The sequence below is a fragment of the Bubalus bubalis genome, chromosome 12 (genome assembly GCF_019923935.1).
Source record: "Bubalus bubalis isolate 160015118507 breed Murrah chromosome 12, NDDB_SH_1, whole genome shotgun sequence".
Classification (NCBI taxonomy): domain Eukaryota; kingdom Metazoa; phylum Chordata; class Mammalia; order Artiodactyla; family Bovidae; genus Bubalus; species Bubalus bubalis.
Genome location: NC_059168.1, coordinates 96,934,984 through 96,961,534, shown reverse-complemented (window position 1 = coordinate 96,961,534; position 26,551 = coordinate 96,934,984). Strand labels below are relative to the sequence as shown.

The 26,551-nt window shown below is 55.4% G+C and overlaps 1 protein-coding gene across 2 annotated transcripts in view; it reads right to left on the bottom strand.

Annotated features, from left to right (window-relative positions):
* Positions 1–11,637: 11,637 nt before the first annotated feature.
* The window catches only part of LMX1B (LIM homeobox transcription factor 1 beta), an 87,288-nt gene continuing 72,374 nt past the window's right edge, over positions 11,638–26,551 (bottom strand). The window contains exons 3-8 of one of the 2 annotated variants that reach the window (XM_006074522.3): positions 20,559–20,791; positions 18,209–18,390; positions 17,962–18,039; positions 17,762–17,828; positions 15,396–15,560; positions 11,638–15,110 (exon numbers count right to left, since the gene is read on the bottom strand). In XM_006074522.3, coding sequence (XP_006074584.1) covers positions 14,953–15,110; positions 15,396–15,560; positions 17,762–17,828; positions 17,962–18,039; positions 18,209–18,390; positions 20,559–20,791 — 883 coding nt within the window. In that variant the 3' untranslated portion in view covers positions 11,638–14,952. The remainder of the gene's footprint in view (positions 15,111–15,395; positions 15,561–17,761; positions 17,829–17,961; positions 18,040–18,208; positions 18,391–20,558; positions 20,792–26,551) is intronic. The other variant, XM_006074523.3, reaches the window with a different exon arrangement.

Here is a 26,551-nt window from a genome sequence, read left to right as displayed (position 1 = left end):
GATCCAATGGATGTTGGCAATTTGATCTCTGGTTCCTCTGCCTTTTCTGGATTTAGTTCAGGTTGAACATCTGAAAGATCTTGGTTCACATACTATTGAAGCCTAGCTTGGATAATTTTGAGCATTACTTTGCTAGAATATGAAGTGAAGTGAAGTGAAGTGAAGTTCCTCAGTCATGTCTGACTCTTTGCGACCCCATGGACTGTAGCCTACTAGGCTTCTCAGTCCATGGAATTTTCCAGGCACGAGTACTGGAGTGGGTTGCCATTTCCTTCTCCAGGGGATCTTCCCAACCCAGGGATCAAACCCTGGTCTCCCACATTGTAGGCAAATGCTTTACCCTCTGAGCCACCAGATGAGTGCAATTGTGTGGTAGTTTGAACATTCTTTGGCATTGCCTTTCTTTGGGATTGGAATGAAAACTGACCTTTTTCTGTCCTGTGGCCACTGCTGAGTTTTCCAAATTTGCTGGCATATTGCATGCAACAGTTTCACAGCATCATCTTTTAGGATTTGAAATAGCCCAGCTGGAATTCTATCACCTCCACTAGCTTTGTTCATAGTGATGCTTCCTAAGGCACACTTGACTTCGCATTCCAGGGTATCTGGCTTTAGGTGAGTGATCACACCATTGTGGTTATCTGGGTCATGAAGATCTTTTTTGTACAGTTCTTCTGTGTATTCTTGCTGCCTCTTCTTAATATCTTCTGCTTCTGTTAGGTCCATACCATTTCTGTCCTTTATTGAGCCCATCTCTGCATGAAATGTTCCCTTGATATCTCTAATTTTCTTGAAGAGATCTCTAGTCTTTCCCATTCTATTGTTTTCCTCTATTTCTTTGCATTGATCACTTGGAAGGCTTTCTTATCTCTCCTTGCTATTCTTTGGAACTCTGCCTTCAGATGGATATATTAAAGACCTTGTATTCCATAAGCTAGAAGAAGTTATTTGTAGCACATATAACTAGCAAAGAATTTGTATCTAGAATAGAGTTCTTACAAACAACCTTATAAATAAATACACCAAAGACAAACAACCCAAAAGAAAATTGAGTGAAAGACATAAACAGGTATATCCCCAAAGAAAACACACCGATGTAGAATGCACATCTGAAAAGATGCTCAGCCTCGCTAATAGTAGATCCTTTGGGGCAGATCAAAACGGGTAAGTACTGTCAAGGATGTGGAGCAATGAGAACTCGTCTTAATTGCGGTTGGAAGTGTAAACAGTAAAATCACGTGGGAAACGCTGTCTGACAAGCTGACCCCGTGCATATCCCAGCAGCCTAGCAACTCCCCCCCAGGCTATGCTCTTGAAAGACTCGAGTGTGTGTGCATCAGGACTCATGTAGATGGACACTCATGGTAGCACTGTTTATTTTAATGAAAGATTGGAAAAACCCAAGTATCTGCAATAGGAGAATTAATAAATGGAATATTGTATAGCAACGAATAATGGCCACATGCAGTAATATGGATGAATGTCGGCAGCAATATTGTATAAAAATGGAACTAGTAGAAGACTATGAATAGTATGGAGAAGGCGATGGCACCCCACTCCAGTACTCTTGCCTGGAAAATCCCATGGACGGAGGAGTCTGGAGGGCTGCAGTCCATGGGGTCGCTAAGAGTCGGACACGACTGAGCAACTTCACTTTCACTTTCATGCGTTGGAGAAGGAAATGGCAACCCACTCCAGTGTTCTTGCCTGGAGAATCCCAGGGACCCGGGAACCTGGTGGGCTGCTGTCTATGGGGTCGTATAGAGTTGGACACGACTGAAGCGACTTAGTATACTGCTGCTGCTGCTGCTGCTGCTAAGTCACTTCAGTCGTGTCCAATCCCGTGCGATCCCATAGACGGCAGCCCACCAGGCTCCGCCGTCCCTGGGATTCTCTAGGCAAGAACACTGGAGTGGGTTGCCATTTCATTCTCCGATGCATGAAAGTGAAAAGTGAAAGTGAAGTCGCTCAGTCGTATCCGACTCTTCGCGACCCCATGGACTGCAGCCTACCAGGCTCCTCTGTCCATGGGATTTTCCAGGCAAGAGTATTGGAGTGGGGTGCCATTGCCTTCTCCACATAGTATACTGCTAGTATAAAATTCAAAAACATGGAAAGCTGAAAAAAAAATAATTTTATGGGATCGGGAATTAGTTTTTTTTTTAAGCAAGGCAATGATAAACACAAAATACAAGATAGTGGTTATCTTTGGGATGAGGTGTAGAGAAAGTTGGCTGGAATACACAGGAAGGCTCAGTGGTCCTGGGTGTGTCCTAGCTCCTGTGTTTGGTAATGCCCTAGTTGGGTTCATAGGTATTTATCTTATTACACTTCACAACTTATATCAGTTATAGGTTTTGTGTATATATAAAATATAACAAAAATAAAAATGAAATCCAGTTATATATTTAAAAAAATAAGGAATAACAATGACAAAAAAAAAAAAAACCCCACCAAAGATTGTAAAATAAAGGGCTGGACATAGACAAAGATATTAATAGAATGGGAAAGACTAGAGATCGCTGCAAGAAAATTAGAGATACCAAGGGAATATTTCATGCAAAGATGGGCTCAATAAAGAACAGAAATGGTATGGACCTAACAGAAGCAGAAGATATTAAGAAGAGGTGGCAAGAATACACAGAAGAACTGTACAAAAAAGATCTTCATGACCCAGATAATCATGATGGTGTGATCACTCACACTCACCTAGAGCCAGACATCCTGGAATGTGAAGTCAAGTGGGCCTTAGGAAGCATCATTACAAACAAAGCTAGTGGAGGTGATGAAATTCCAGTTGAGCTATTTCAAATCCTGAAAGATGATGCTGTGAAAGTGCTGCACTCAATATGTCAGCAAATTTGGAAAACTCAGCAGTGGCCACAGGACTGGAAAAGATCAGTTTTCATTCCAATCCCAAAGAAAGGCAATGCCAAAGAATGCTCAAACTACCGCATGATCGCACTCATCTCACATGCTAGTAAAGTAATGCTCAAAGTTCTCCAAGCCAGGCTTCAGCAATACATGAACTGTGAACTTCCAGATGTTCAAGCTGGTTTTAGAAAAGGCAGAGGAACCAGAGATCAAATTGCCAACATCCTCTGGATCATGGAAAAAGCAAAAGAGTTCCAGAAAAACATCTATTTCTGCTTTATTGACTATGCCAAAACCTTTGACTGTGTGGATCACAATACACTGTGGAAAATTCTGAAGGAGATGGGAATACCAGACCACCTGATCTGCCTATTGAAAAACCTATATGCAGGTCAGGAAGCAACAGTTAGAACTGGACATGGAACAACAGACTGGTTCCAAATAGGAAAAGGAGTACCTTAAGGCTGTATATTATCACCCTGCTTATTTAACTTATATGCAGAGTACATCATGAGAAATGCTGGGCTGGAAGAAGCACAAGCTGGAATCAAGATTGCTGGGAAAAATATCAATAACCTCAGATATGCAGATGACACCACCCTTATGGCAGAAAGTGAAGAAGAATTAAAGAGCCTCTTGATGAAAGTGAAAGAGGAGAGTGAAAAAGTTGGCTTAAAGCTCGACATTCAGAAAACTAAGATCATGGCATCTGGTCCCATCATTTCAAGGCAAATAGATGGGGAAACAGTGGAAACAGTGTCAGACTTCATTTTGGGGGGCTCCCAAATCACTGCAGATGGTGACTGCAGCCATGAAATTAAAAGACGCTTACTCCTTGGAAGGAAAGTTATGACCAACCTAGATAGCATATTAAAAAGCAGAGACATTACTTTGTCAACAAAGGTCTGTCTAGTCAAGGCTATGGTTTTTCCTGTGGTCATGTATGGATGTGAGAGTTGGACTGTGAAGAAGGCTGAGTGCCGAAGAATTGATGCTTTTGAACTGTGGTGTTGGAGAAGACTCTTGAGAGTCCCTTGGACTGCAAGGAGATCCAACCAGTCCATCCTAAAGGAGATCAGTCCTGGGTGTTCATTGGAAGGACTGATGGTCCTTCATTGGAAGGACTGATTGAAGCTGAAACTCCAGTACTTCGGCCACCTGATGTGAAGAACTGACTCATTTGAAAAGACCCTGATGCTGGGAGGGATTGAGGGCAGGAGGAGAAGGGGACAACAGAGGATGAGATGGTTAGATGGCATCACCGACTAAATGGACATGGGTTTGGGTAGACTCCGGCAGTTGGTGATGGACAGGGAGGCCTGGCGTGCTGTGTTCATGGGGTCGCAAAGAGTCAGACACGACTGAGCGACTGAACTGAACTGAACTGAAAGTGTACATACACACACACACACACACACACACACACACACGTGTAGAATGTAGGGGTACCAGCATTATTATCAATGTAGAATTCAAGGCCAAAAGCATTAAACAGAACAAAGAGGAACATTAGCTAATGAAGAAAGTTACATTTCCTGGGAAAGATAATCATAAACTTTATTGTATCAAGCAACACAGCGGCCAACTAATATAAAGTAAAAACTGCAGGGGAAAAACCTCAGTAGTTTGTCTTAATGATCTTCCTGCTCAGTGGGAGGAGAGTCCGCCCTGCCATGGTGCTGCTGGCCAGGCCCACTCCTGAGCAGGTGGCTTTGAGGAGTCATCACAGGTGCCCACCTTCCGGAGGGATTTGGAAAGGGTTCAGGAAGTGTGGCCAGGCTCCCAGGGATCCCAGTCCAGCCTCCAGCTCAGCTCCTAATCTGCTTCTCTACTGGCCTCCCCAATGGATGACCCCTACTTCTTCCTGCTTCTTCTCCTGACCTGCCTGATGTTCATCAACTTTCTAGGTTCCTAGTCTAGACTGGCTGTGTGAATTTAGTAAGTGGCTGCACCACTCTAAGCTCTGCTGTTCCCTTCTGGACAGCATGAGGCAATGATGCACAGGCAGAAGTCCTGTCTGTGATAGACAGGGCCAGCCATGAGAGGGAGGGTGGCTTTCTGGCTGGCAGTCTCCCTTTCTCCCTGCTTCTCTTGTCCTGGCCTGTCTGAGCCAACCTGCTGGCCAGCACCTGGGAGGCAGCTTAGGACTGGCCACACCTCACAGCCCTGCTGTTGAGTCCTCACTCCTGTTGTCCTGGGATACAGCTTCCACCTCTGTCTCTCTGGCCATTCCATTGCACTCCTTGGCTTGGAACCTGGTCTGGTGAAGTCTGCCCCACCCCCCTCAGAAAGGCAGAGTTGCATCATCTTTGGGGCTTTTCCTGTCTGTCCTGGTCTTCCTTGTAGGCAGAGTTGCTTGTTTACACTGGTGAGTTGCTCTCAGGATCTGCCACTCACCAGCTTTGTGAAGTTGAACAGGCTCCACCTGTCATAGCCTCAGCATGTTCATCTGTAAAATGGGGATGATAATACTTTGAGTGAAAAGGCAATGAGATCATATCTAGAGGCACTGGCCTATGATAACTACTCAGGACTCAGCAGCTATCATTATTCTGGTTATCATCATTGTTAGCATTATGACTTATTGTTGGCAGAGTATTTTTATAAGCAAAAAAGACCTGATGCAGTAAGTTGCTTTCTTCCAGAGTTGCAGCTTCACTTTGCTTTGCAGAGCAGGTTTCTGCTCATGTCACAGTCACTCTGTTTGTGGACATTTTTCTGAGGGGTATAACTTGATTATTTGCTCATTAGTAACTCGGCACCAGTAATTCACTTTTTCAGTTGAACGCTGTTGCTTATGAAGTACCCCCACTGCCTGGCCCTGCGGCACAGCCTCCCAGTTCCAGCTGTGGGTGAACCAGAGAGGATTCCCTTCCGTGTGTGTGGGACCAGAGGGGACCAGGCAGGTACTTGTGGCCAAGACCTGAGATGACAGCTACCAACATCCCTGTAACTTGTGCCTTGAGGCTCAGGCCTGGCTGACTGGCAGGGACAAGCTCCCACTGACTGTGCCCCAATGCCTCTTCTGGAATGGCCCTGGAGGCCCAGGTGTCTGTTAGTCTCAGAGCATGGGGAAGGAAGGCTGGTATCACAGGAAGCCCAGCTCCTGGAAGCTTCCCTGTCATGCCAGGCCCCATGCGAGAGCTTTACACTGTAGCTTTAATGGGTAGGTGGAGCCTTGCCAGTGTCAGTGCCAAAGACCACCCCATATCCACCTCTTTCAACGGCTTCCCTGGTGGTTCAGATGGTAAAGAATCTGCCTGCAATGTAGGAGACTGAAGTTCGATCCCTGGGTTGGGAAGATCCCCTGGAGAAGGGAATGGCAACCCACTCCAGTATTCTGGCCTGGAGAATGCCGTGGACAGAGGAGCCTGGTGGACAGTCCTTGGGGTCACAAAGAGTTGGGCTCAGCTGAGCAACAAACACTTTGACTTTTCAAGGCCCTTAGGCCCCTCTTGGTTCAGTGTTCTGAGCTGAGTTAGCTTCCGGGCTAGGCAGAGGGAGGGGTATCCATGAATAGTCAGCCCCACTGTTTGAACTCCTGGTTCACTTGCTCATGTGACCCTCACAATGGCTCTGTGCTCATCCTTCGGTTCACAAAGGAACCAGGGCTGGGGGTGGTTAAGCGACTTGCCCAAGGTCACGTGGCCAGCGAGTGGCAGAGCTGGGACTGGAACTTGACAACATTGCTCTCACTTCTCATTCTCTGAAGCTGGACAGGGTGGGGTCCCCTCAGACACCAGAGCCCCAGGCACCCACCAGAACAGTTGCCCCCTCATTGGTAGACCACAGGGACTGAAATGATCAGAATGAGATACTGACCCTCACATCCGGGGCCCCCAGCCGTGACCTGCATCCTGTGTTCTGGAAGCACACAAGGGTCTCTGCACACTGAGGGTGGAGCTGGGTCTTGCCCTGGTGAGGGGGTCCCCTTCGTGTGCCTGGAAATGAGGCTTTCCTGGGTCTTGAAGGAGGGGTACAGGGGAAGGGGCCCAGCGAGGCAGCGGGGTGCTTGCCAGTCCTCCCCTCTCCCCTGTGTGCCTCCCTCTGCTCAGGGAGGGCTGATTCCCCAGGAGCTGGGGCGCTGAGGATACGCAGCTCCCTGAGCCTTAGTTTCCTTATCAACAAAATGGGGGTAGTGCCAGAAGGCGCCTCGCAGGTGAGTGTGAAGAGTCAGACAGACAAACAAGGCTGGGAATCTCTGAAGCAAGAAGATGCTGCTCTTTCCCCCTCCCTTTCCCCTCATTTTCCTCCTCCTCTGTCTCTGTCACTGCCCCAGCTCTGGTTCAAATCCCAGTTCTGCCATTTCCGAGCTGTGCTGGCCTCAGGAGTGTTCCTTAACATCTCTGAGCCTACTTTCTTGTTCTACAAAATTGGAATGCTGAAGAATGCGTGGTATCGTCCATATAAAGCTCTCGCATGGGGCTTGGCATGCAGAAACGTCCCAGAAGGAGAGTTTCTTCCCTCCTCCCTTCTCTGGCCAAGATCTGAAGGCTGCATCGTCTCTTGAGCCTAACCCATGTTTCAGCTCTCACCTGCCTGACTCCCGGTCGCCACCTCGTGGCCTGATGGATGACTGCAGGTTCAGAAGAAAAATTCAAATGAGCTTCCAGTATGTTGGGATTTCCTATTCAGTAGCAAAGTACCCCTAAGGGACGTAAGAAATGAAAGCAGGGTGCTGCCCACAGAAAGGCGCCTGGATATTCTGTGCAGACAGGAGGGACAGGATCTGCGTGAGGGACTCCTGCCCTTTCTTGCTGTTAATAGATTCTGTGCTAGGAACTTCCTAAGCTTCATTCCAAGGTTGATTTGGCTTCGATTGGGATGAGAGTTTTTCAAATGAAGCGATAGGGGTTTCTGGAACCATGGCGGGGCACATCATGGTCTCCAAGGAATTAAAAGTTATATCTTCTTTATTGAAGGAATGGGTCCAGAGGTTTTTTGTTTTTATGATTCCTCTTTAGGCCACAAATAGGCTACTCCAGTGGCTCAGTGGTAAAGAATCTGCCTGCAATGCAGGAGACATGGGTTTGATCCCTGAGTGATGCAGATCCCCTGGAGGAGGACATGGCAACCCACTCCAATATTCTTACCTGGAAAATCCCACAGACAGAGGAGCCTTGCAGGCTACAGTCCATGGGGTCGCAAAAGAGTCAGACACGACTGAAGTGACTGAGCCCGCATGCCACATATAGGTACTTCACATATGCCCTCTCTATTATTCAAACATGCTCGCTTTATTCTCAGCTAAATCAAGAGCGTGGGTTGTGTCAGGCATCCTCCCACTGCCAAGGGCCTGACTGCCCCTGGCATGCCCAGCGAGGGCATCTCACCTCCTGCCATCTCTGGCTTTAGGACCCTGGGTGTGCCCCGTCTCAGTGGTCCCTCTGCAGTTCCCACCTCTGAGCACTTGTTGTGCTATCCCCCCCTCCAGGAGGCTTCCCCTGATTCCCCAGGCACAGCCCATGAGCCCCCCTCCCCCAGCTTTGAGGCCTTGGTGCTTCTCTCCGAGCTCCTTCTTGTCTTCTTCCCAGATGGGCATGGGTCCTGGGAGGGTCTGCCGTGCAAAGGATGAAGACCAAAAGGGATGAGCAATCTGTGGGCTGTCTCCAAGCCCCAGGGGCTGCCCTGCAGTCAAAGCCATACATAGAGTTCCCTGTCCATCCGTCAGTGCCCAGGGTCAAGGTCTGCCTGGCATGGGGTCTGGGACACTCAGAGGCCAAAGAGGGCATCTGAGGAGAGCAGCGTTGGCCTGGCAGAGTGAGAGGAACTGCGAAGAGCAAGACTTCACTGTCAAGTGGAAGTGGCGATTGTTTCCGCCCCATGGGGCTTTGAGGGGAAAGTGGAACAAGACATGTGAGGCTCAGCACAATGTGGGGTTCATGGCGAACACCCCCAGTGGCTGTACCCAGAGCAGTGAGTGGAGCCCCTCGGTCACCTAATTCTCTGCTTCAGTGCCCGTCGAACCTTTTAGCAGGTCAGCCATGGACAGGCCGGCCAACTACATTGCCCGAGCCCGGGGGGGCGCCCCTCTCATCCTGCTGGGGGACTGCAGCCGCTCTCCTTCAGACCACCCTCCTAAGGCCTGTCGGACCACGCGTCTCACCACCACCTGTCCTGGTAGATTCACATTCCACCTAGCTGTTGCCCAGACCTCACCCACTCCAGTCCAGGCCTCACACCCGAAGTTTTCTCAGGGAAGGCGACAGTGGTGAGCTCCAGAGGTAGGACCTGGCTGGGCCTCACACCCTTCAGGACCAGCTTTCTAAGGTGGGCTCAGAATCATATTCCTCTCCTGGGACCACCCCTCTCCTCGACTCTAGACCCTCTCCAACCCCAGATTCCTGGGAAGAATCACCCTGGAGCAACTTACTGCTCTCCAAGCCTCAGTTTTCTCATCTGTACAATGGGATAAGAGCTGTTCTGGATTGTGAGGGTCGGTAGGCTGAAGTCTATCACTGGCAGTGGCATGGACTTGGCTAGAATCGGTCCTCTGAAAGAGGGGCCTGGAGAAAGACCTTGTCTCACACGCTCTTGTCTCCAGATCGGGCCTACATTTCCTCCATCTCCCCTGACTTCATGCTCTGGGCTGGGGGGAGAAGACAGGCAGGAGAGAGGGGAGCAGTGGATTAGCACAGCCCACTGTCCACCCCCCACCCAAACATGTTTTAGTGACAGGATTTTAAATGATTGCTGTCGGCGAGAGAGCTGTCAGCTCACTGCTGGGGCGTGGGATGGGGAGGGGTCTGGGAGGCGCCTCTCACAGAAGCCCAGGCCTGGGATGTGGACGGAAGACCCAAGATAGTCCTGCCTCCATGCTGCTGCAGTCTGGACCAAGTGACTCAATTTCTCTGAGCCTCAGTGAGGCCATTCGGAAGGGAAGAGGTTCCTGGGTCCCTGGGCCTGACCTTGGAGGACCAGGTTGCAGGGCCAGAGTGCGGGCTTGGGGAGGCAGCCGGGGTGATGTCCAGGCCATGGGTTTGCAGCTGAACCTGGTTTTGAGCCATGCTTTTGCTGCCCCTTTTTCGCTTTGTCATACCAAGCTGGTCATGTCCTCCTTCTGAGCCTTGGGTTTCCCTTCTGAAAGTGGAACCTTGGGGGAGGCAATGAACAAGCCCAGGAGCCCCCGGGGCTGCGAGTTGCCCGAGGCTGCAGGAGAAGGTGGGGTGCAGCCTTCCCCAGGGGGTGCTGTGCCCGTGGGCAGAGAGAGAGGGGCTCCAGATGCTCCCAGGTGCTCCTGGCTGTGGGAACGGGGAAGTGGCTGAGAAGGAGCAGCCAGACAAGGTGGGGAGGAGGACTTCAGGTCTGCGGCCTTGGGGCCTCCTGGATGCACAGCCAGGCAGAGATGTACAATGATACACCCAGGAGTGGATGCGCAAACGTCTTCACCTACGCACAGACACAAGTCTGAGACTCCTGACTCCATAGGCAGATCTAGACAGCCAGCTGCACACCAGACACTGATCACCTGCAGACACCCAGCTTCCTGCACAACCTACCCAGGCAAACCGACCCACGGAGCCATCATCAACATGTGCTTGCACATGTGCACACACTGGTATTCCCCAAGGTACTCTAGGGAACCTCAAGACCTCAAGGAATATACTTTGAGAACCAAATTCCTTGAGTCTTTGCCATCTCCGCACACCACCCGACCCCACCCTAACCACCATCTCCCCTGGATCCCAGGGCCACCATCTCCCCTGGATCCAGTCTCGAGCCCTCGTGATTCCTCAGGATTTGGCCTCAGCTTCATTCTCCCTGTCGCAGTCCCCCGAGTGATCCCACCCACCTTGTGTCTCAGTGACCAGCTATCTGGTTGTTGAACACCTGGGTGCTCAGGTCTGGCCCCTTTGAGGCTCAGCCCTGCCCCTGAAAGCTCATGGATGCCCCAGAGACCATCAGCTCCCTGTGCCCCAAATCAGAGTGCTCCAGGGACCCCCATCCTGGCGATCCAGTAACTTCGATGTTTCCTTCACTCCCCTCTCACAGAATCTCCAGGATTTCCTTCCTTCTTTCTCCCGTTACCACCCTAGTCAGAGCCGTCATCATCTGTCGCCTAGGTGACCCATTGACTCCCATCTTTGTCCAGTCCACCTGACCTACTTGGATCCATTCTCCACTCAGCAGCAAGACCATGGATGGTCTGGCTTTGCCTCTGGCCTCATGCTTCTCCCCCAGCCCCAAACTTAGCTATTCTTGCAGTTTAGGAGAGTCACAAGATTCTGCCTGCACCTGAGGTGTTTGCATAAGCTTGAAGAACTTGCAGACACTCCTTCTCCTCCTCACCCAGTCCCCCTGCACCAGCCAACTTCCCATCTCAGCTTAATATGCAGATTCTTCCAGGAAGCCTTCCATGATGCTCCGTCCTTCCAGATGAGGTTGGGTACCCCTGTAACAAGGCTGAGCTCACATCACATTGTCTACCTCCATGAGGCAGGGACCAATCCCAGTTCTCAGCCTAGTGGCTGGCACTTAAGGGGCCCCTGCAGTGGTTGGTTGAGTGTGTTGGGGAAAGGGATGATTGAAACGGGAGGGAGGCATTTGTTTCAAGGATGGTGATGGGTCGGGGTTGGGACAGGACGAGGATGGGGAGGTGATGATTATAGGATGGAACAAGGGAATGTGTTGGGCAAGACCAGGGACCCCAGGCTCTCCCTTCCTGACCTGCTGACCCTGGCGCCCACTGAGAAATCTGCTGGCGTCTCAGGCAGGACTGGCTCAGGCCCCGCACAGCCCCTCCCCCCAAGGAGAGGCACCACAGGCGTGTACAGGTTGGTTTATTTACAAATATACTGATGTCTCGTCTTTTTCTGTTGTTTCCATTTTCTGCTTTCGTGGGAAGAGGCAGAAGGTGAGAGTGGAGGGCAGGGTGGGGGTGGTGATGTGGTAAACGCTAATAAATAATTTAACAATGACAAGTTATTAAATAAAATGTGTCTGGGGATGGCGGGTGGACAGTGAGAGTCTGTACAAGGAGAACAGGAATGGCCGGCGGCCGGGGCCCCACACCTGGCTGAGCTGGGTTCCTGTGGGACCCCGGTGGGGCAGCCATGGCAGAGAGGCCCACTGGCAATGGCGCCGTCCAAGGGCCAAAGGTTTGGGGGTCCCTTCTACTTCCCCAGCCCCCAGGCGGCGTGTCTGTGAATGTGGGTCTGTGAGCCTTCGTGCGTGTCTGGCTGTGTGTGTGTGTATCTGTGTGCACATCTGTGAGCATGGCCCTCCCCCTTGCCCGCAGGGCAGAGTGAGCCCCAGAGCTGCAGGTTCTCAAAGATGGGAGGTGAGAGTCTCACCCCAGGTGGTGCCCAGAGCTCAGGCTGGGGCCGGGCAGAGGTCAGCCAATTCTCCTTCCCCCGAACCTCATTGCCAGGGCCTGCTCATCTGGACATGGTGGACTCCCCACGTCGCCACCTCCAGGAAGCCTCCCGAGATGCCCAGCCCACTGGCACTGGCCCTTTCTCTATAGGCTCTGCTGGGCCTGTGGTCTGACCTTTAGAACCAGTGTCCTTCTGTGTGGCCTCCCTGGAGGGCTCCATGGCGGAGGTGGTAACACTCCCTGTGTTACCAGGAGCAGATCCCTTCCTCCCTCTGAGCCTCAGCTTTCCCAAAGGGAAGCAGAACTCCACTTTCCTCTGACACTTCCCCCCAACCCCTCACTTTCTCCCTCTTCCTCCAGAGAACAGTCTGTCATGTCCCCTCCCCTGGCTTCCCACCCAGGCACCATGTGATGGTGGCCCCACATCACAGCAGGGGTGGGGGTGGTCCTGGCCACTCACCTTCCCCGCCCCAGGTCAAGGCTGTGCTTTCCTACATGAAGTGGACAGAACCCAGTCATCTCAACTCGCCCCAACCCCAGAAAGCCTGACTGGTCCCGTGTGCTTCTGCTGGGCAGCCTTCTCTGAGCCTCAGGTTCCTCATCTGAGAAATGGGTCCCCAACAATGTCTGGAAAGGCTTGGGACAGAATGTGTATGTCTCTCCTCCCAGGAGAGAGGTCCTCAAACGGGGCCCTACATCTTGCTCATCTGCCCGACACCCAGCCCAGGGTCGGGCAGCGTGGTCATCAGAGCCTGGAGGAAGCCGCAGTAGCGCGAAGGAGTTAACCTAAACCAGCTGACGGGGTGTCTCTGGCACAGGGAGCTGAGGACCCTCTGGCTTTGACAACCTGCAGGTTATCGGCATGTGTGCCCTGTACCAGCTCCTGGCAGGGGGCAGTGTCATGGCAGAGGCAGAGCCCAGGTAGGACTTGGGGTTTATGAGGCCCGGGGGGGCAAGTCTACTAAGAGGAGTCATGTCCCCCAACCCGGAGGCTGTTCACCAGGCACAGAGGACGAGGAGCTGGCGTGGTGCCCCTTTTCTCTGCTCCGGCTCTCTTCCTGACTAACTGAGAGGCCTGTCCCTGGCCCTCTCCTGGCCCAGTTTTCCAGCTGCGCAATAACGGGCAGACTAGTTGATCCATTCCTGAGGTTTCTTTCAACATAAAGAGTCTGGGAGAGAAGGGCCAGGTCTACTGGGCAGGGAGCATCTACCCCAGACCTGCTCCAAGTGCCCCCAGCACGACTTGACTATATGGGCCCAAGAGGAGAAAGGGGACCAACCCTCAAAAGGACAGAGTGGCTGCTTTAAGGGACCAGTGGAGATCCAGGACCAAGAGATGGCACAGAACCTGGGCTGCCTGAGGCTGCAGAAGGACGCGGGACAACGACTGAGACCCTGTGGAAGTTTGTGGAAGAAGAAAAGCCCGGAAGGGCCAGGCTGGTTGATGACAGTGGGCAGACTGGGTTATATCTGTTCTGCAGGTTTAGAGGGAAAGCTGGAGCCAGGCTGGGGGGGTGGGGGTGGGGGCAGGGGAGGTCCAATTTTAAAAGGAAGAGATGGAAAAGGAAGGGCTTTTAAAAGGAAGCTGGAAAAGCCTGGCTTTGAGAAGCGAGGACAAAGGCTGAAAAGGGACAGAGGTGAGATCAGCAGAGAAGGCAGCTGAACTTGGGGCCCCATGAAGTAGTGAGCTCCTCGTCACTGGAGGTGTGCAAGGAGAGGCAGCAGCAGTTTGGGTGAGAGCCCAGCATCAGATGGAGTGACAAGGGGTGCTTCTGAGACGCCTTCCCACCTGGAGGCTCCGCCATGTGGCCTGATTCTGCCTGGTTCTGGGGCCTCTGACTGCCCAGGCAGCCCCATCTGGGCGGAGGCGAAGCTACATCTGCATCCATGTGCTCCGAGCTCACCTCCTCTGCCCTTCCTCCCGCCCCTCCTACTGCTGTCAGAGGGGCCCCCCTGCCCGTCTGGCCTCCTTCCCCTTCCTGACGCGGCAGGGCTGACCCGCAGGGGCCTCTCCGTCTCTCTCAGCGTGTCTAGGTACCCGTGTGCACATCCGCATGGGTGTGCCTTGAAGTGTGTGTGTGTGCGTGTATGTCTCCATCCCTTTGAGTCGGCCTGGGCTCAACCTTCCCGCCCCTGGCGCCCCCGTGACTCCCCCTTCCCCAGGGGAGAGCTGTGGTGGGCTTGGCCCACCTGCCAGGCTCATCCCCACTCCCGCCCCAGGCTCCAGGTAGAAGGGGTGATCCTAGGCTGGTGGGCCTGCCCCAGAGGTGGGGGGAGGTGGGCACAGTGCAGGGCACAGGGTACACAGGCTTCTCACGCCATCGTCTGGGGCATGCATGGCGGGGGGGGGGGGCCTGCCTTGATCTAGGCCTGTACCATGGAGGTGGCCTGGACACAGAGGGGACGTTTAAAAAAATAGAGAGAATTTAAGCTTCCCATAAAAGAGATTGGGAGGGGGAGGGAGGCGATGGAAGCCAAGGTGGGGCTGGAAGGTGAGTGGCTGTCCGAGAGTTCTGGGTCCCTGGGGGTGACACGGTCTCTGGGGGCAGGACACAGTCCCTGCCCAGGCTCCGCCCATCTGCCTGTCTGGCTGTGCCCGGTGGGCACGTTAGCCAGGCCCGGTTGGCCGAGGGGAGGGCACCGTATGGCTGTCTGCAGAGTCTGTGAGGGCGGTGGGGCTGGGGTTGGTGAGGCAGCGTCTGTGGCCAGCAGTCCTCCCCTCCAGGACCCTTGCCCAAGCGTCCGTGCCGCCCGGCTGGCTCTCAGGAGGCGAAGTAGGAACTCTGCATGGAGTAGAGCCTGTCGATGGGGTTCCCCACGCGGGCCTGCAGGGAGCCCACGTCCGAGGAGCCGAGGAAGCAGTCGCTGAGGCTGGTTAAGGAGGTATCGCTGTCGATGTCGTGGAAGATGGAGTCGTTGCCTGGAGATGGGGGAGGGCAGGCAGGCAGAGGGGGTGGGCGTCAGCACCGGGGGTTCCAGGCAGGGGGCTTCTGGGGGCCCCACTGGCCCTACAGGCCGTGTGGCTGGAGGTGAGGGAGGGAAAGGATGACTGCCAGCTGGCGGGGGTTTGGGGGGCTGCGGGTGGGGGTCTCCAGGGCACCCCCTTCTTGACAGGAGGAGGCAGGTGGGCTGATTTGGAAGGGCCTGCCAGGTCAGGCTGGGGGGGCAGGGGCGGTGCTGGGCCATGAGGGGTGGGGCAGCTTACCATAGGGGTTCATGTGGTCACCTGGCATTTGGGGTGGCGTGAGGCCCTGCTGGAAGGGGTCGCTGCTGCCGTAGGGACTCTGCTCCATGGCCACGATCTGCTGCTGTGGCGGGGCCAGCGGCGTGTAGGAGGCCATCATGCCCTCCATGCGACTGGACAGGACCTCTGGGGAGAGACCACGCCCTCACTAACCGCCCGGGGTTGTCCTGGCCTAGAGGGGACCTCACAGATGTACCCCAGGAGTCCCCCATGGCTTCCCATCCCACATGACCCCCACCCTGCTACCCAGTCCAGGCTGCCCGCTGCCGTCCCTTTGACCTCCTCCTTCCCAGCCCCTCCCCCTGCTGAGGTTGCCCATGACCTTCCAGGGTCGCTGAGCCTCCATATCTGACCTGACTCCACCAACCTGCCCCAGACACACACACACTCCAGCGCCTCTAGAAGAACTAGTTTATCCAAAGTCAGAGGCTTCCGGTAACAGCCAGTAATGACTCATGACACGTGGGTGCACTGAGTGCCCTGCACCCGCAGCACCAAGGTGGAGCCTGCACCTGGGCCAACAAGGCTCAGGGAAGGAGGGCTTCCTGGAGGAAAGGGCCTTCCACCTCCATGTAACTTCAAGAACCAGCAGAGAGTTCAACCAGCCTAGCCAGGGGCAGGATGCCAGGCTGAAGGGTAGCAAAGGCAGAGAAGGGAGAAACTGCCTGGTGGGAGCAGGGAGCCCAGTCCACAGGGCTGGACATGAGGGCAAGAGAAGGTCATGCCAGGGGAGACAGATGGTTCCCTGGGGACCCGAGCTGAGTGGGGGGCAGGGTGTCCCATGAGGCTGTAGGAAGCTAGTGGAGGGTCTTGGCTGTGGAGGGACTGTGGAGAAAGGCTGAGAGGGTGGAGGACAGAGGCAGGGCCCATCAAGAGGAGACAGGTGGGGCGAGGGGCTTGGGTCCCCATCAAGGTAGATGCAGGGAAGTCTGAGAGGGGCATGAGGGACCTGGGAGAAGAAATCACCGACCGACTGGGTGACTTAGCAGATGCAGTGCCTGTGGAACAGGACAGGTCAGAGGTGACGCCCAGGTTTCTGGTGTGGGTACTGGGTGGGGGGGTGCGGTTGGGGAGCAGCAGGGGGTGTTGTATGCATGTGGCCCGGGAACAATGGCATGAAGTACAGTGTAGGCTATGATGAGCTCGAGGGGACCTGGAATATTCTTGGGGAGACTGTGTCCAGGGGGCAACTGGGAACCCCAGAGAGCGAGACAGAGTGTAGGGGTGGGCTGAGATGCCCGCGGCCATGGCAGCAGCCCCCGAAGGCTGGGCTGTCTCAGCAGAGGGGGCAGGGACAGGACAGGAAGAGCTGGGCTCTGAGGCCACGCACGGCCTGAAGCCCCGGGTCCAGCCTGGGACACTGGTCTGGCCTCAGAGTCCTGAGCTGCCCATCAGTGCCTTGGCATCTGCCTCAGGGTGCTCGTCTCCCATGGGAGCGGACAGCGGCGACCCCCACCCCAGCCCAGCAGTCCTCGGGGAACACCTGGGCCCCCCTCCAAGGCCTAGAAGGCTCCAATGGGGTCCCGTTGGGGTCCGGGAGGCCAGCCCCAGTCCAAGATGTGGAAACAGCATTTGGGCAAAGCTTAGTCCATCCTGGACTCTCAACACCCTGAAGACTTTCTCTGGAGATTTCTCTGGAGACTTCTGCTGAATTCTACGTGGGCAAGAGGGTATGTGGTGGTGTTAAAAGCACAGGTTTAGGAGCCCAACAGGAACTTCCCTGGTGGTCCAGTCGTAAAGAAACTGCCTGCCAGTGCAGGAGACAGTAAGAGACTCGGGTTCGATCCCTGGGTTGGGAAGATCCCCTGGAGGAGGGCATGGCAACCCACTCCAGTATTCTTGCCTGGAGAATCTCATGGACAGAGGAGTCTGGAGGGCTACAGTCCATGCAGTTGCTGAGTCACGACTGAGCGACTGAGCACGTACGCAGGAGCCCTACACTCAGGGCCAAAGCCTAGCTTTGCCCCTTACTAGCTGAGTGATCCCCGCGAGTCCCTTAGTCTTCTGAGCCTCAGTCTCCTCATCTGTGAGATGAGCGATAACAATGCCCCTCCTCTCAGGGATCTGTGAGTTAAGTGAGATGGAAGCTGTTGAATGGTGAGGACCGTGCCTGGCACAGAGAGAGGGTGAATGTGGAAATTCTGTCCCCGCTCCGGGCCGCCTCCCCTGCCATTTCTCCTCCTCCTGTGTCCCGTGGTCCCCACTGCCTGTCTGTGGATCTCAGCAGGTTCCCAGGCACTGGCTCCCTGAGATCTGACCCCCGGGGTGGGAGAAATTTCCTGGGAGTCTTGTGACAGGCTGAGCCCCGCGCTGGGCCCTTGGCTCACCTTGGCCCAGCCGCTGGGAGTTCTGCTGCTCCTGCTGCTGCTGATGCCGCCGTGCCAACTTCTTCATCTGCAGGAGATACGGTGTATGCCAGCCCCACCTCGGCCCCCACGCACTCCCGCCCCACCCTCATCAGGCCCCCAGTCTTCCGCCTGCCCGCCCTCTCCCTTGCCCAGCAGGGTGGCCAGTGGCCGGTCCTCACCTTCGCTCTTTGGTTCTGAAACCAGACCTGGACCACGCGTACGCTGAGGCCTGTCTCTGCCGCCAGCGTCTCTCGGACCTGCCCAGAGAGAGGGAGAAGGGTCAGGCCCGGGGGTAGGCAGGCGCCGAAGGTGGCAGGTCCGGGGGGTTGGGCGGGGAGGTGCAGGAACGCCCAGGTCCCCGCAGGAGTCTGGAAAGGCAGCGGGTGTGGGGGTGTCAGCCCCCGCCCCACCCCGGCCGCCCCTCACCTTCCGGCAGGGCTTGGAGGAGACCTCGAAGGAGGCCTTGAAGGCTCTGCGCTGCTGCGTCGTGAGGATGGTCCGGGGCCGCTTAGGCCTCCGCGGGTCCTTCCCGTCGTCCCCACTGCCCTTGCTTTGGCTGCCCTGTCCCTTGGCCGGCTTCATGTCCCCATCCTCATCCTCGCTCTTCACTGTGGGGGACACGATGCAGCGGATCAGCCCGTATCCTCAGGAACCCGCTGCTGCTGGGGTCCCGTCACCTCCTGCCAACACCCAGCACGACTCCCCAGGGCCCTTAGGGTAGAGACTGCCCCCTTCCCTGGGCCACAGGCCCTGCCTCGTCTCACCTCTCACCTCCTATCCACCCACTGCCCCACCCAGCCCGGTGTGTTCCCTTCCTCAGCAAATGGTCCTCGCGCCCTTATCCCAGCCCCCTGGGGAGACCTGAACCAAAGCCACCAGACCTGCCCTCCTGACCAGACAGGCAGAGGAGGGCACCCTGGTGAGCAGGCACGGACACACGCTGCCCACTCAGATGCATACGCGTTCAGAAGGGCAGAGAGACAGGCCCACATGGGGACAGGTTCGGGCACTGCAGAAGTACGCAGGTGCACATGTATGGCACGCACATGTGTGGCTGGCACACGGAAGGGAGCAATGCTATGCTGACGCTCACAGGCAGCCGATCTGCCATCAGGCCCACGGCCCTCCTGATGAGAGGAGCTGGCAGCTGTGCTCAGTCTGGCCCTGGGCTTCCCCTGACCCAACCTGCCTGGGCCCCGCCTCGGCCTGTGGCCTCCAGGCCCTAGAGGACCCCAGCCCAGCATGCTGGCCTTCAGGAAAACCAGTTCCCATGGCACTAGCCCAGCATCAGCCGGGCATCGGGGCCCAGAGAGGAGGCTCTAAGGAGCTTCCAGGGACTAAGGATTGACAAACAAAGACACACACTCTGGATGTTCTCACTCGGGTGTGTTCATGACTGTGACATGCACACGCACTCACACACACATACACACAGGTGTATGCTCTGAAGCAGGGACATACAGGCATGCACACGTCTGGACACACACACACCCCTGAATGCAGAAGCATGCGTCTTCACCCAGCGACCCCCCACCCACTTGCACGCCCGAGTTATGGGTCTCAGAGATGCCGGCCCCAAACAGACAGCAGAGCCTCCCCCGCCCCCCATGCCTCCTGCTGCCCCCAGCCCATCTTCCTCCGGGCATGAGTCCCTGCGGAGGGGGGCCTCCCTCCGAGACCCCCTTCCTAGGCCTGGCAGGAATGTGCCAATGGCAGCTGGCTGGACCCCACTCTCCCTCAGGAGCCCAGGCAGCCTGGCCACCATGGTGCCCTGCCCAGGGGTGGGCAGAGGGACAGACGCATGGGCAGCTCATGCCCCCCCTTCTAGGGCTCTGGCAGGGACACGGCTCCTTTGTGTGGGCAGGTCCTCTGGCCATGGGCTCCAGGTTCCCCATAAGGGCCTGGCAGACCAGGGCACCTCCTCCCCACGCCCCCTGCTCCAGTCTGTCTTTACCACCCCCAGGAATGACCAGGTGCCAGCCTGCTTCCTGACTTTTTCCTCCTTAAGAACTTGTCCCTGGTTGGCCCTGCCCCTCCTGCCAGGAACGCTCCAAACTGGCAGTCTTTGGGAGGCTGGAGCAGGGTGGAGAGGAGCCTTCACCCCAGGAAATGGAGGCTTTCCCTCCACTACCGAGGACCCCAGTCTGCCCACTGCTGAAGACTTGGGGGGGCGTGATGGAGACAGGATGCGTCGGATCAGATGCCTGCAGACTCGGTGCTGGGAGAGACCCCTGTGAGGTAGGGCTGTGGTGGGGTCACAGCAAGGGAAAGGGGGACTGCTGGGCGGGAGAGCAGGGGGCATGCGTTCGTGTGTGTGCAAACTACAGTACCTGTAGCACATGGATAAACGTGTAGCCAGACTTACTGCACGAGTGTGCTAGGGCATGTGTACACATGTGCGTTTACATGGGTGTGGGCTTTGGCGTGCTTGGGCATGTAAGCACATGTCTAGTGGACATGTGTCCGTGTTTTCACATTCCCGGGCGTAGGCATCCACACACACATCTTATGTGCTTGTGTGCGCATGTATGACCACACGCACCTATCCCTGTGCGTGACCGTGCCCAGGTGCGTCTGTGGGCCTGGGGGGCCGTGCACACGTGTCTGTGTGCACGCCGCATGTGAACACCTCCGTGCATGTGTGCACTGGCTGTGGGTGTGGGTGCAGTGTCTGTGTGGGCTACGGGTCCCAGGGTCAGGAGCGGGTTTCTCCTGCAGGGCGACCCTCCGCGGCGTGCGTGCCAAGTCCCCCACCCCGGCTCCAGCCGCAGCTCACCGGAATCAGACTCGTCGGGGCTCACGGAGCTGAGCAGATCCTTCTCCTTCTCGTAGTCACCCTTGCACAGCAGCTGGCCCTCCTTGAGCACAAACTCGTCGCCCTTGCGTAGCTGCCGTTCACACACGCAGCAGCAGAAACAGCCCAGGTGGTACACGCACTCCAGTGCCCGCATCACGAACTCGGTGGGGGCAATCTTCTCCATGCAGCCGCTGCACTTGGCCGCAAAGAGCCTGTGGGTACACAGAAGGAGGGCATATTGGTGGGGCTCAGGGGTCCCTCCCAGAGGCACTGCCCACGGAGCACCTCTTCCTCCTGCCACCCGGAGCCACCCGGCCCAAGTGGGAGAGGCCCTCCCTGGGCACAGAGCCAGACAGTGGGAGCCCAACCCCTTGGCTGGCAGGGCCCCTGACGACCCCAAGATGGGCACTGGGCATGCTGCCCAGAGATGTCAGCTCAAGAGCCTGCCTGCTCAGAGGCACAGCGACCACTAGAGGGCAGAGTGCAGGGCCAGCCTCCACCTTCCCTGAGAGCCAGGTGGGCCCTGCCCTGAGCGGAAGGACTGGCACCCCACAGGGCCCATCCCCCAGCCCTCCAGCATCTGTGCTCCTCCTCCCTGGCCCTGCCTCTCCCCCACATCCAAGTGATCCCCATCCTTGCCCAACCCATCACCCAGCCTGGCTCCCTCCCTGTCTGCCTGAGGGGCTGCCCCAGTGTCCTCGCTGGTTCACCGCCTCTCCAACCCTTGACTCACCCTCCAGGATGAGAAATAGAGGGGTCTGTCCAAAGCACACATGTGATCACGCTGCCTCCCTGCCCCAGACTCATCCATGGCTCCCTCGTGCCCTCAGGAGAACCTCCAAGTTTCTGAGTTTGGCCTTCAGGCCCTTCACAGTCCCGCCTCCCGTCTTACCCCTCTACTCCTGGACGCTGCTGCCTTAAGCCCTTCAGGGCACCATCACCATGGCCCTCTGGCATGCTCTTCCTCTGACCCTTGCCTCGGCCACACCTGTTTATTTCTCATTTCAGCCTAGGAATCTCCCCCATGAACGCATAGTCACAGAACACATGTGCAGTATCAGCTGCTCTTCCAAGCACTCTGTGTACAGAAGTGCATTTCATCCTTGCAACAACCCTACGAGGCAGGAAATATTAATCCCATTTTAGAGATAAGAAAACTGAGGTGCTGGGAGGCAGGCATGTGCTCAGGGTCACGTGGGGAGTAAATGTCCGGGGCCTGATCCTGTCCCTCCGTGACAAAGAAGATCCATCTTTCATCTCGGGAGACAATGCTTGGGGTGGGGTGGGTGGGTCTTCGCGACTCTGGCGAGTGAGCACAAGGGTCTGAGCAGGGCCCTGCCCCGGCCTGCACCTACTGACCGCTCCTCTCGGCTCCCCATCCCTGTCACGTGCCCTGCTCTGTGGGAACTCAGCCTCAACAACACTTTGATGGAAAAATTTATGAAGAATCAAATTATTGCTGCTGGGAGGGAATTAAAACCATTTTTCATTCCCCGCGTCCCCGGGCCACGTCTGCGGGCGCCACCTTGGGAGCACTGCGCGCATCCCATCCCTCTTTATGGCCCGCCATCACAGGCGCAGATTACAGCTGCAATTCCCTACTAATCTCTTCTGGAACAGAAACGGCCATAAACGCGAGGCTCTCGGCCTGCCTCCCTTCCCGGGGCTGCCATCCACACCACCCACGGTGAGCGGGTGGGACGCAGTGGGCAAGGCCAATCCCAGCTCTGCCTGCTGCCCTGGCACTGGCCAGGGCACTCAAACTGGGGACACCCCAGCAACCCCTGCCAGCCACCTCTAGTCTATCCAGCAGGCTCCTACTCATCCTGCAATGCCCAACTCCAACACCACCTCCTCTGGGAAGCCTTCTTTGATGCCCCAGTCTGGGGGAGATGGCCTCCTCTATGCTCACCTCAGGCCTTAGTTCCCTCTACTGTGAAACAGGGATGTCAACAGGACTTTCCTCAAAGGCTGCTGTTGTCAGGACTCAAGGGGACTGAGCATTTAACTCAATGAATGAGTCCCGCATTAGAGTGATGGCACGTGGCCCTGTCAGCTCCTAGTTCCACGGAGGCCCACCTGATCCACCAGGAGGCCTCAGTGTCTGCAAAGTCTGAAAGTAAAGGCTTGGCTCAGGCAGGCAGGACCCTACTGGCCCACACAGCACAGGGCTTCACCAGGGGAGTATGAACCGAAGTCAGCTCCAATTTGGCCCTCTGGCTGGAGACCTTTGTTCAGGGTGCAACCCACCCAACTGCCCATGGCGCCCTAAGCAGAGGCCCCTAGGAACCGGGCTGGTCCTCCAGTTCTGCCAAGGGGCTAGGGAAGAAGCCAGGTTCGCAGAACCTGCTGCTCTGACATGGGGGACACTTCTGCCTTGCCCCTCTCACTGCCTGTCTGTCCTCCTCCCCACGCTCTACCTCCTGACCTAGGGGCCCCATGAAGGGCTGCAGCCTGGTCCCTGTGGCCCATGGGCAGATAAGTGCTGGGGCACCTCTGGGTCCACCTGGCAGGGCTGGGGCCCCAGGCCAGGTTGGCACGCCTTTGGTGGTTCCCAGAGAAGAAGCCCTGAGTCTAGGGGAGGGGGCGGCGGTGGGGGGTGACCTGCATTTGCAGGCACTGCCACCATGCAGGCTTCCTTCAGAACAGCCGCGCTAATGCCTTGGCAGCAGGGGGTCGATTGCTACTTTCTCCAAACTCATCAACACAATCTATTATTAATACTTCTCCAAAGGCTCGGTGCCGCCATTACGGAGGCAGCGCCAGCCACTCGGGGCATCATCTGTTATCTAGATTGCAAAAACTCGGGAAATAAAACAAACCGTGCACACTTTATAAACGGAATGGGCCATCCGTTTGGTCTCCAAGCATCTTTCCACCCAATAAAACATCGGGGGGGATGCATGAAATACTTGCTCCCAATTATGGGGCTGCCTTTGTCTACCACGCCAGGGTGAGAGCTACAAACAGCGTGTGTGGGAGGGGCTCAGGCGCCAGCGGGAGCCCCTCCTTTCTGTGAGCCCCTACTCCCTCCCTGAATCCCTCCCACCACACAGGATCGGTGGAACCAGCCATTGAGAAGCAGCCCCAAGCAGAGGCGGGTGGCAGTGGAATCAGATGGACTCAGGTTCAATGCCTGTTTCTGCCGCTTGCTGGCTTGTAAGTAATTTCTTCCCTCTAAGCTCGCTTACCTGTATAATGGGCTCAACAACGCTGCTGGGTTCTCAGTGTGAAAATGCACTGAGTTGTCAGGTTAAAGCTGTGGGCACAAAGGGAGTGAAGCGGGGGCTGGGGAAGCCTCTCTGTGAACACTGCCTGGAAGCTGCAAATATTGACTGGAGATGCAGAATGGCTAGGGCTGAAAAGCTTCGCACCTCCCTGCCTCCCTTCCCCTCCCGCCCCAAAGCCTGGCATGAGGGCCCGGGAAAGCAACAAGGGCCTTGGGTTTGGAGCCCTGGACTCGCTCTCCCTCCCTCCCAGCTCTGGGACCTTGGGCGAGTCTGAACTTCACTCACTTCCCTCCTCTGTAAGAGCACTGGGCTGGGGACTCCAGATGCGTGTGCTTCTGCTTCCCACACTGGGGCTGAGAAGCCTGGATGCAGCAGGTCCTGGGGTCAGGGATGGAGGGCACTGTGGGGTGGCTCCGAAGCTCTGGCCAAGGCAGAGTTACCTGTGGCTTCCCCTCTAACGGTTGTGCCCTCTTGGTGCCAATCTGCCTGCCCTGGCCCCTCCCCCAATCCAGAAGCTCCAAAGCTAGACAAAGACTCGTGAAAAACTCGTGGCCACATCACTTGCTGCCAACCCACGCAACCCTCTTCCCTGTTTTCCACGTAAACCACCACCCTTTCCACACACTGTCCCCACAACCGAGAAGGCCATTCCCCCCACTCCCAACCTTTGCCTGGCAAACACCTGCTAATTTGGAAGGATTTAGCTTGGGCATCCCTTCCTCCCAAAGCCCCCTCCTCCTTTCCAGTCGCAGACACACTTCATGTATTTCCAGGTACACCTTCCCCAGGGCCACCTCTGTGTCTTAAGCACTGAGCCCAAGTCCCCACTCACACTAAAGGTGAGCAGTGAATGTTTGCTGAATGACTGCTGAACCAGCCAATAGTGTGCCGTTTAGCCTGTGAGGCAGGGCAAGCTGGTCTGTGGGAGCCCCACCCACCTGCCCTGGGGAGACAGGGCCCCCTGGGCGGGGAGCTGTGTGGGGAAGTGCGGGTGCTGAACCGGGCAGCTTGGTGTTCCCTCCTGTCTCCATAACTTTTCCCTGTGTGACTTTAGTCAAGACACTTTAACCTCTTTGAGCCTCAGTTTCTTCATCTGTAAAATGGGAATGATGGTACCCACCCATGGGGTTGCTGGGAGGGCTAAACCCATGTAAAGTTCTCAGCCCTCTGCTGGCATTAAAAGGCATTTCACAACAGCTGGTGTCTGCCTTTCTCCTGTTCTGTGCGAGTCCAACATGCTCTCCTGGATTACCCTCGCTGGGATCTCCCAGGAGTTCCTGGGCGCAGGCTTCCTGACACAGATGCTAACCATGCTCCCTCTCATCTCCATCCTGGGCTCTGGATCCATCCTTCCAGCTTCTGTCTGGAGGCTGGACAGAGTGCTCCTGGCTCATTCTCTGGCTGTCTCATTAGTATCATTGATCTCAATTAACATCTAGCTGCATCACCCCGTTAAGTCTTCACAGAACCCTAAAAGGAAGACACTGTTTCCATCTCTGTTTCACAGATGAGCACAGGAAGGTGCAGAGGGCAGGTTCAAAGTCACATGGCAGAATCGCCATATACTCCCTCTTTGCTCTGTGTATCCAAATGTTTCCGTTCATCAATTACCCTGGCCCTTTGCCATGCCCACGTCTGTCTGCCCTCAAGGCTCTGAACACTCCAAGTTTTTATCACTTGACATAAGCCCAGTACCTAGTAAGTGTGGCTGGGTGTGTGCACGTGTGTATGCTAAGTCGCTTCAGTTGTGTCTAACCCTGTGCAACCATATAGACTGTAGCCCTCCAGGCTCCTCTGTCCATGAGATTCTCCAGCCAAGGTGGCTGGATGGGTTTTCCTTAAACCAAACTGAATATCTCCCCCTGCAGCAAACACATCCCCTTCCCCCAGGATCATCTGTAATTGCAGAGTAAGAAATTCCTCTTTTCAGGATGTCCATCCCTTAAAGTGTCCCAGGCTAGGACAACACATCTCCATCTCCTCTGAGCTTTCATGGGTTTATTTGTTTAATTCTCAATGTATTAAAGTCATAAAGCTAATAAACAAAACTCAAAAAACCATTTTTTTTCGGGAGCATGTGAACACGGGTTACAAATCTGATTTGTTAATTTCTCTTAAACCATTGATGGACTTTCCTGATGGCTCAGATGGTAGAGAATCTGCCTGCAATGCAGGAGATTGGGGTTTGATCCCTGGGTCAGGAAGATCCCCTGGAGAAGGGAATGGCAACCCACTTCAATATTCTTGCCTAGAGAATCTCACGGACAGAGGAGCCTGACAGGCTATGGTCCCTAGAGTCACAAAGAATCAGACACAATTGAGCGACGAACACTTTCAAACCATTGATACCTGCAGAGATGCGTGCAACACAGGTGATTCTTTTACCTCTCATAAAGCTGGTTTCCTAATGTCCCAGGGTCCCTCCAGCCTCTCCTCATGGGTCTTCATCCCCAGATCTTGGAGGCCACACAGCATGTACTAGGCTAGGAATCCTGGTTCTGTCATTTCCTCACACTGGAATCCCACACAAGTCCCTTCTCCTCTCTGAGCCTCAGTGACCCCATTTGTCCAGTGGGGTCACAGCTGGGCACATGAGAAAGGCTTGATAAGTGCAGATCACGACCACTGTCATCATCTATCCAAGCCTTTCCAGCACCAGTTCACTCTCTGCCTCCTCACTGTATGGCCATTCCTGGACTCCCGTCACTGCACCTTACAGTTTATGCAGCTCCTCGCTGGGTT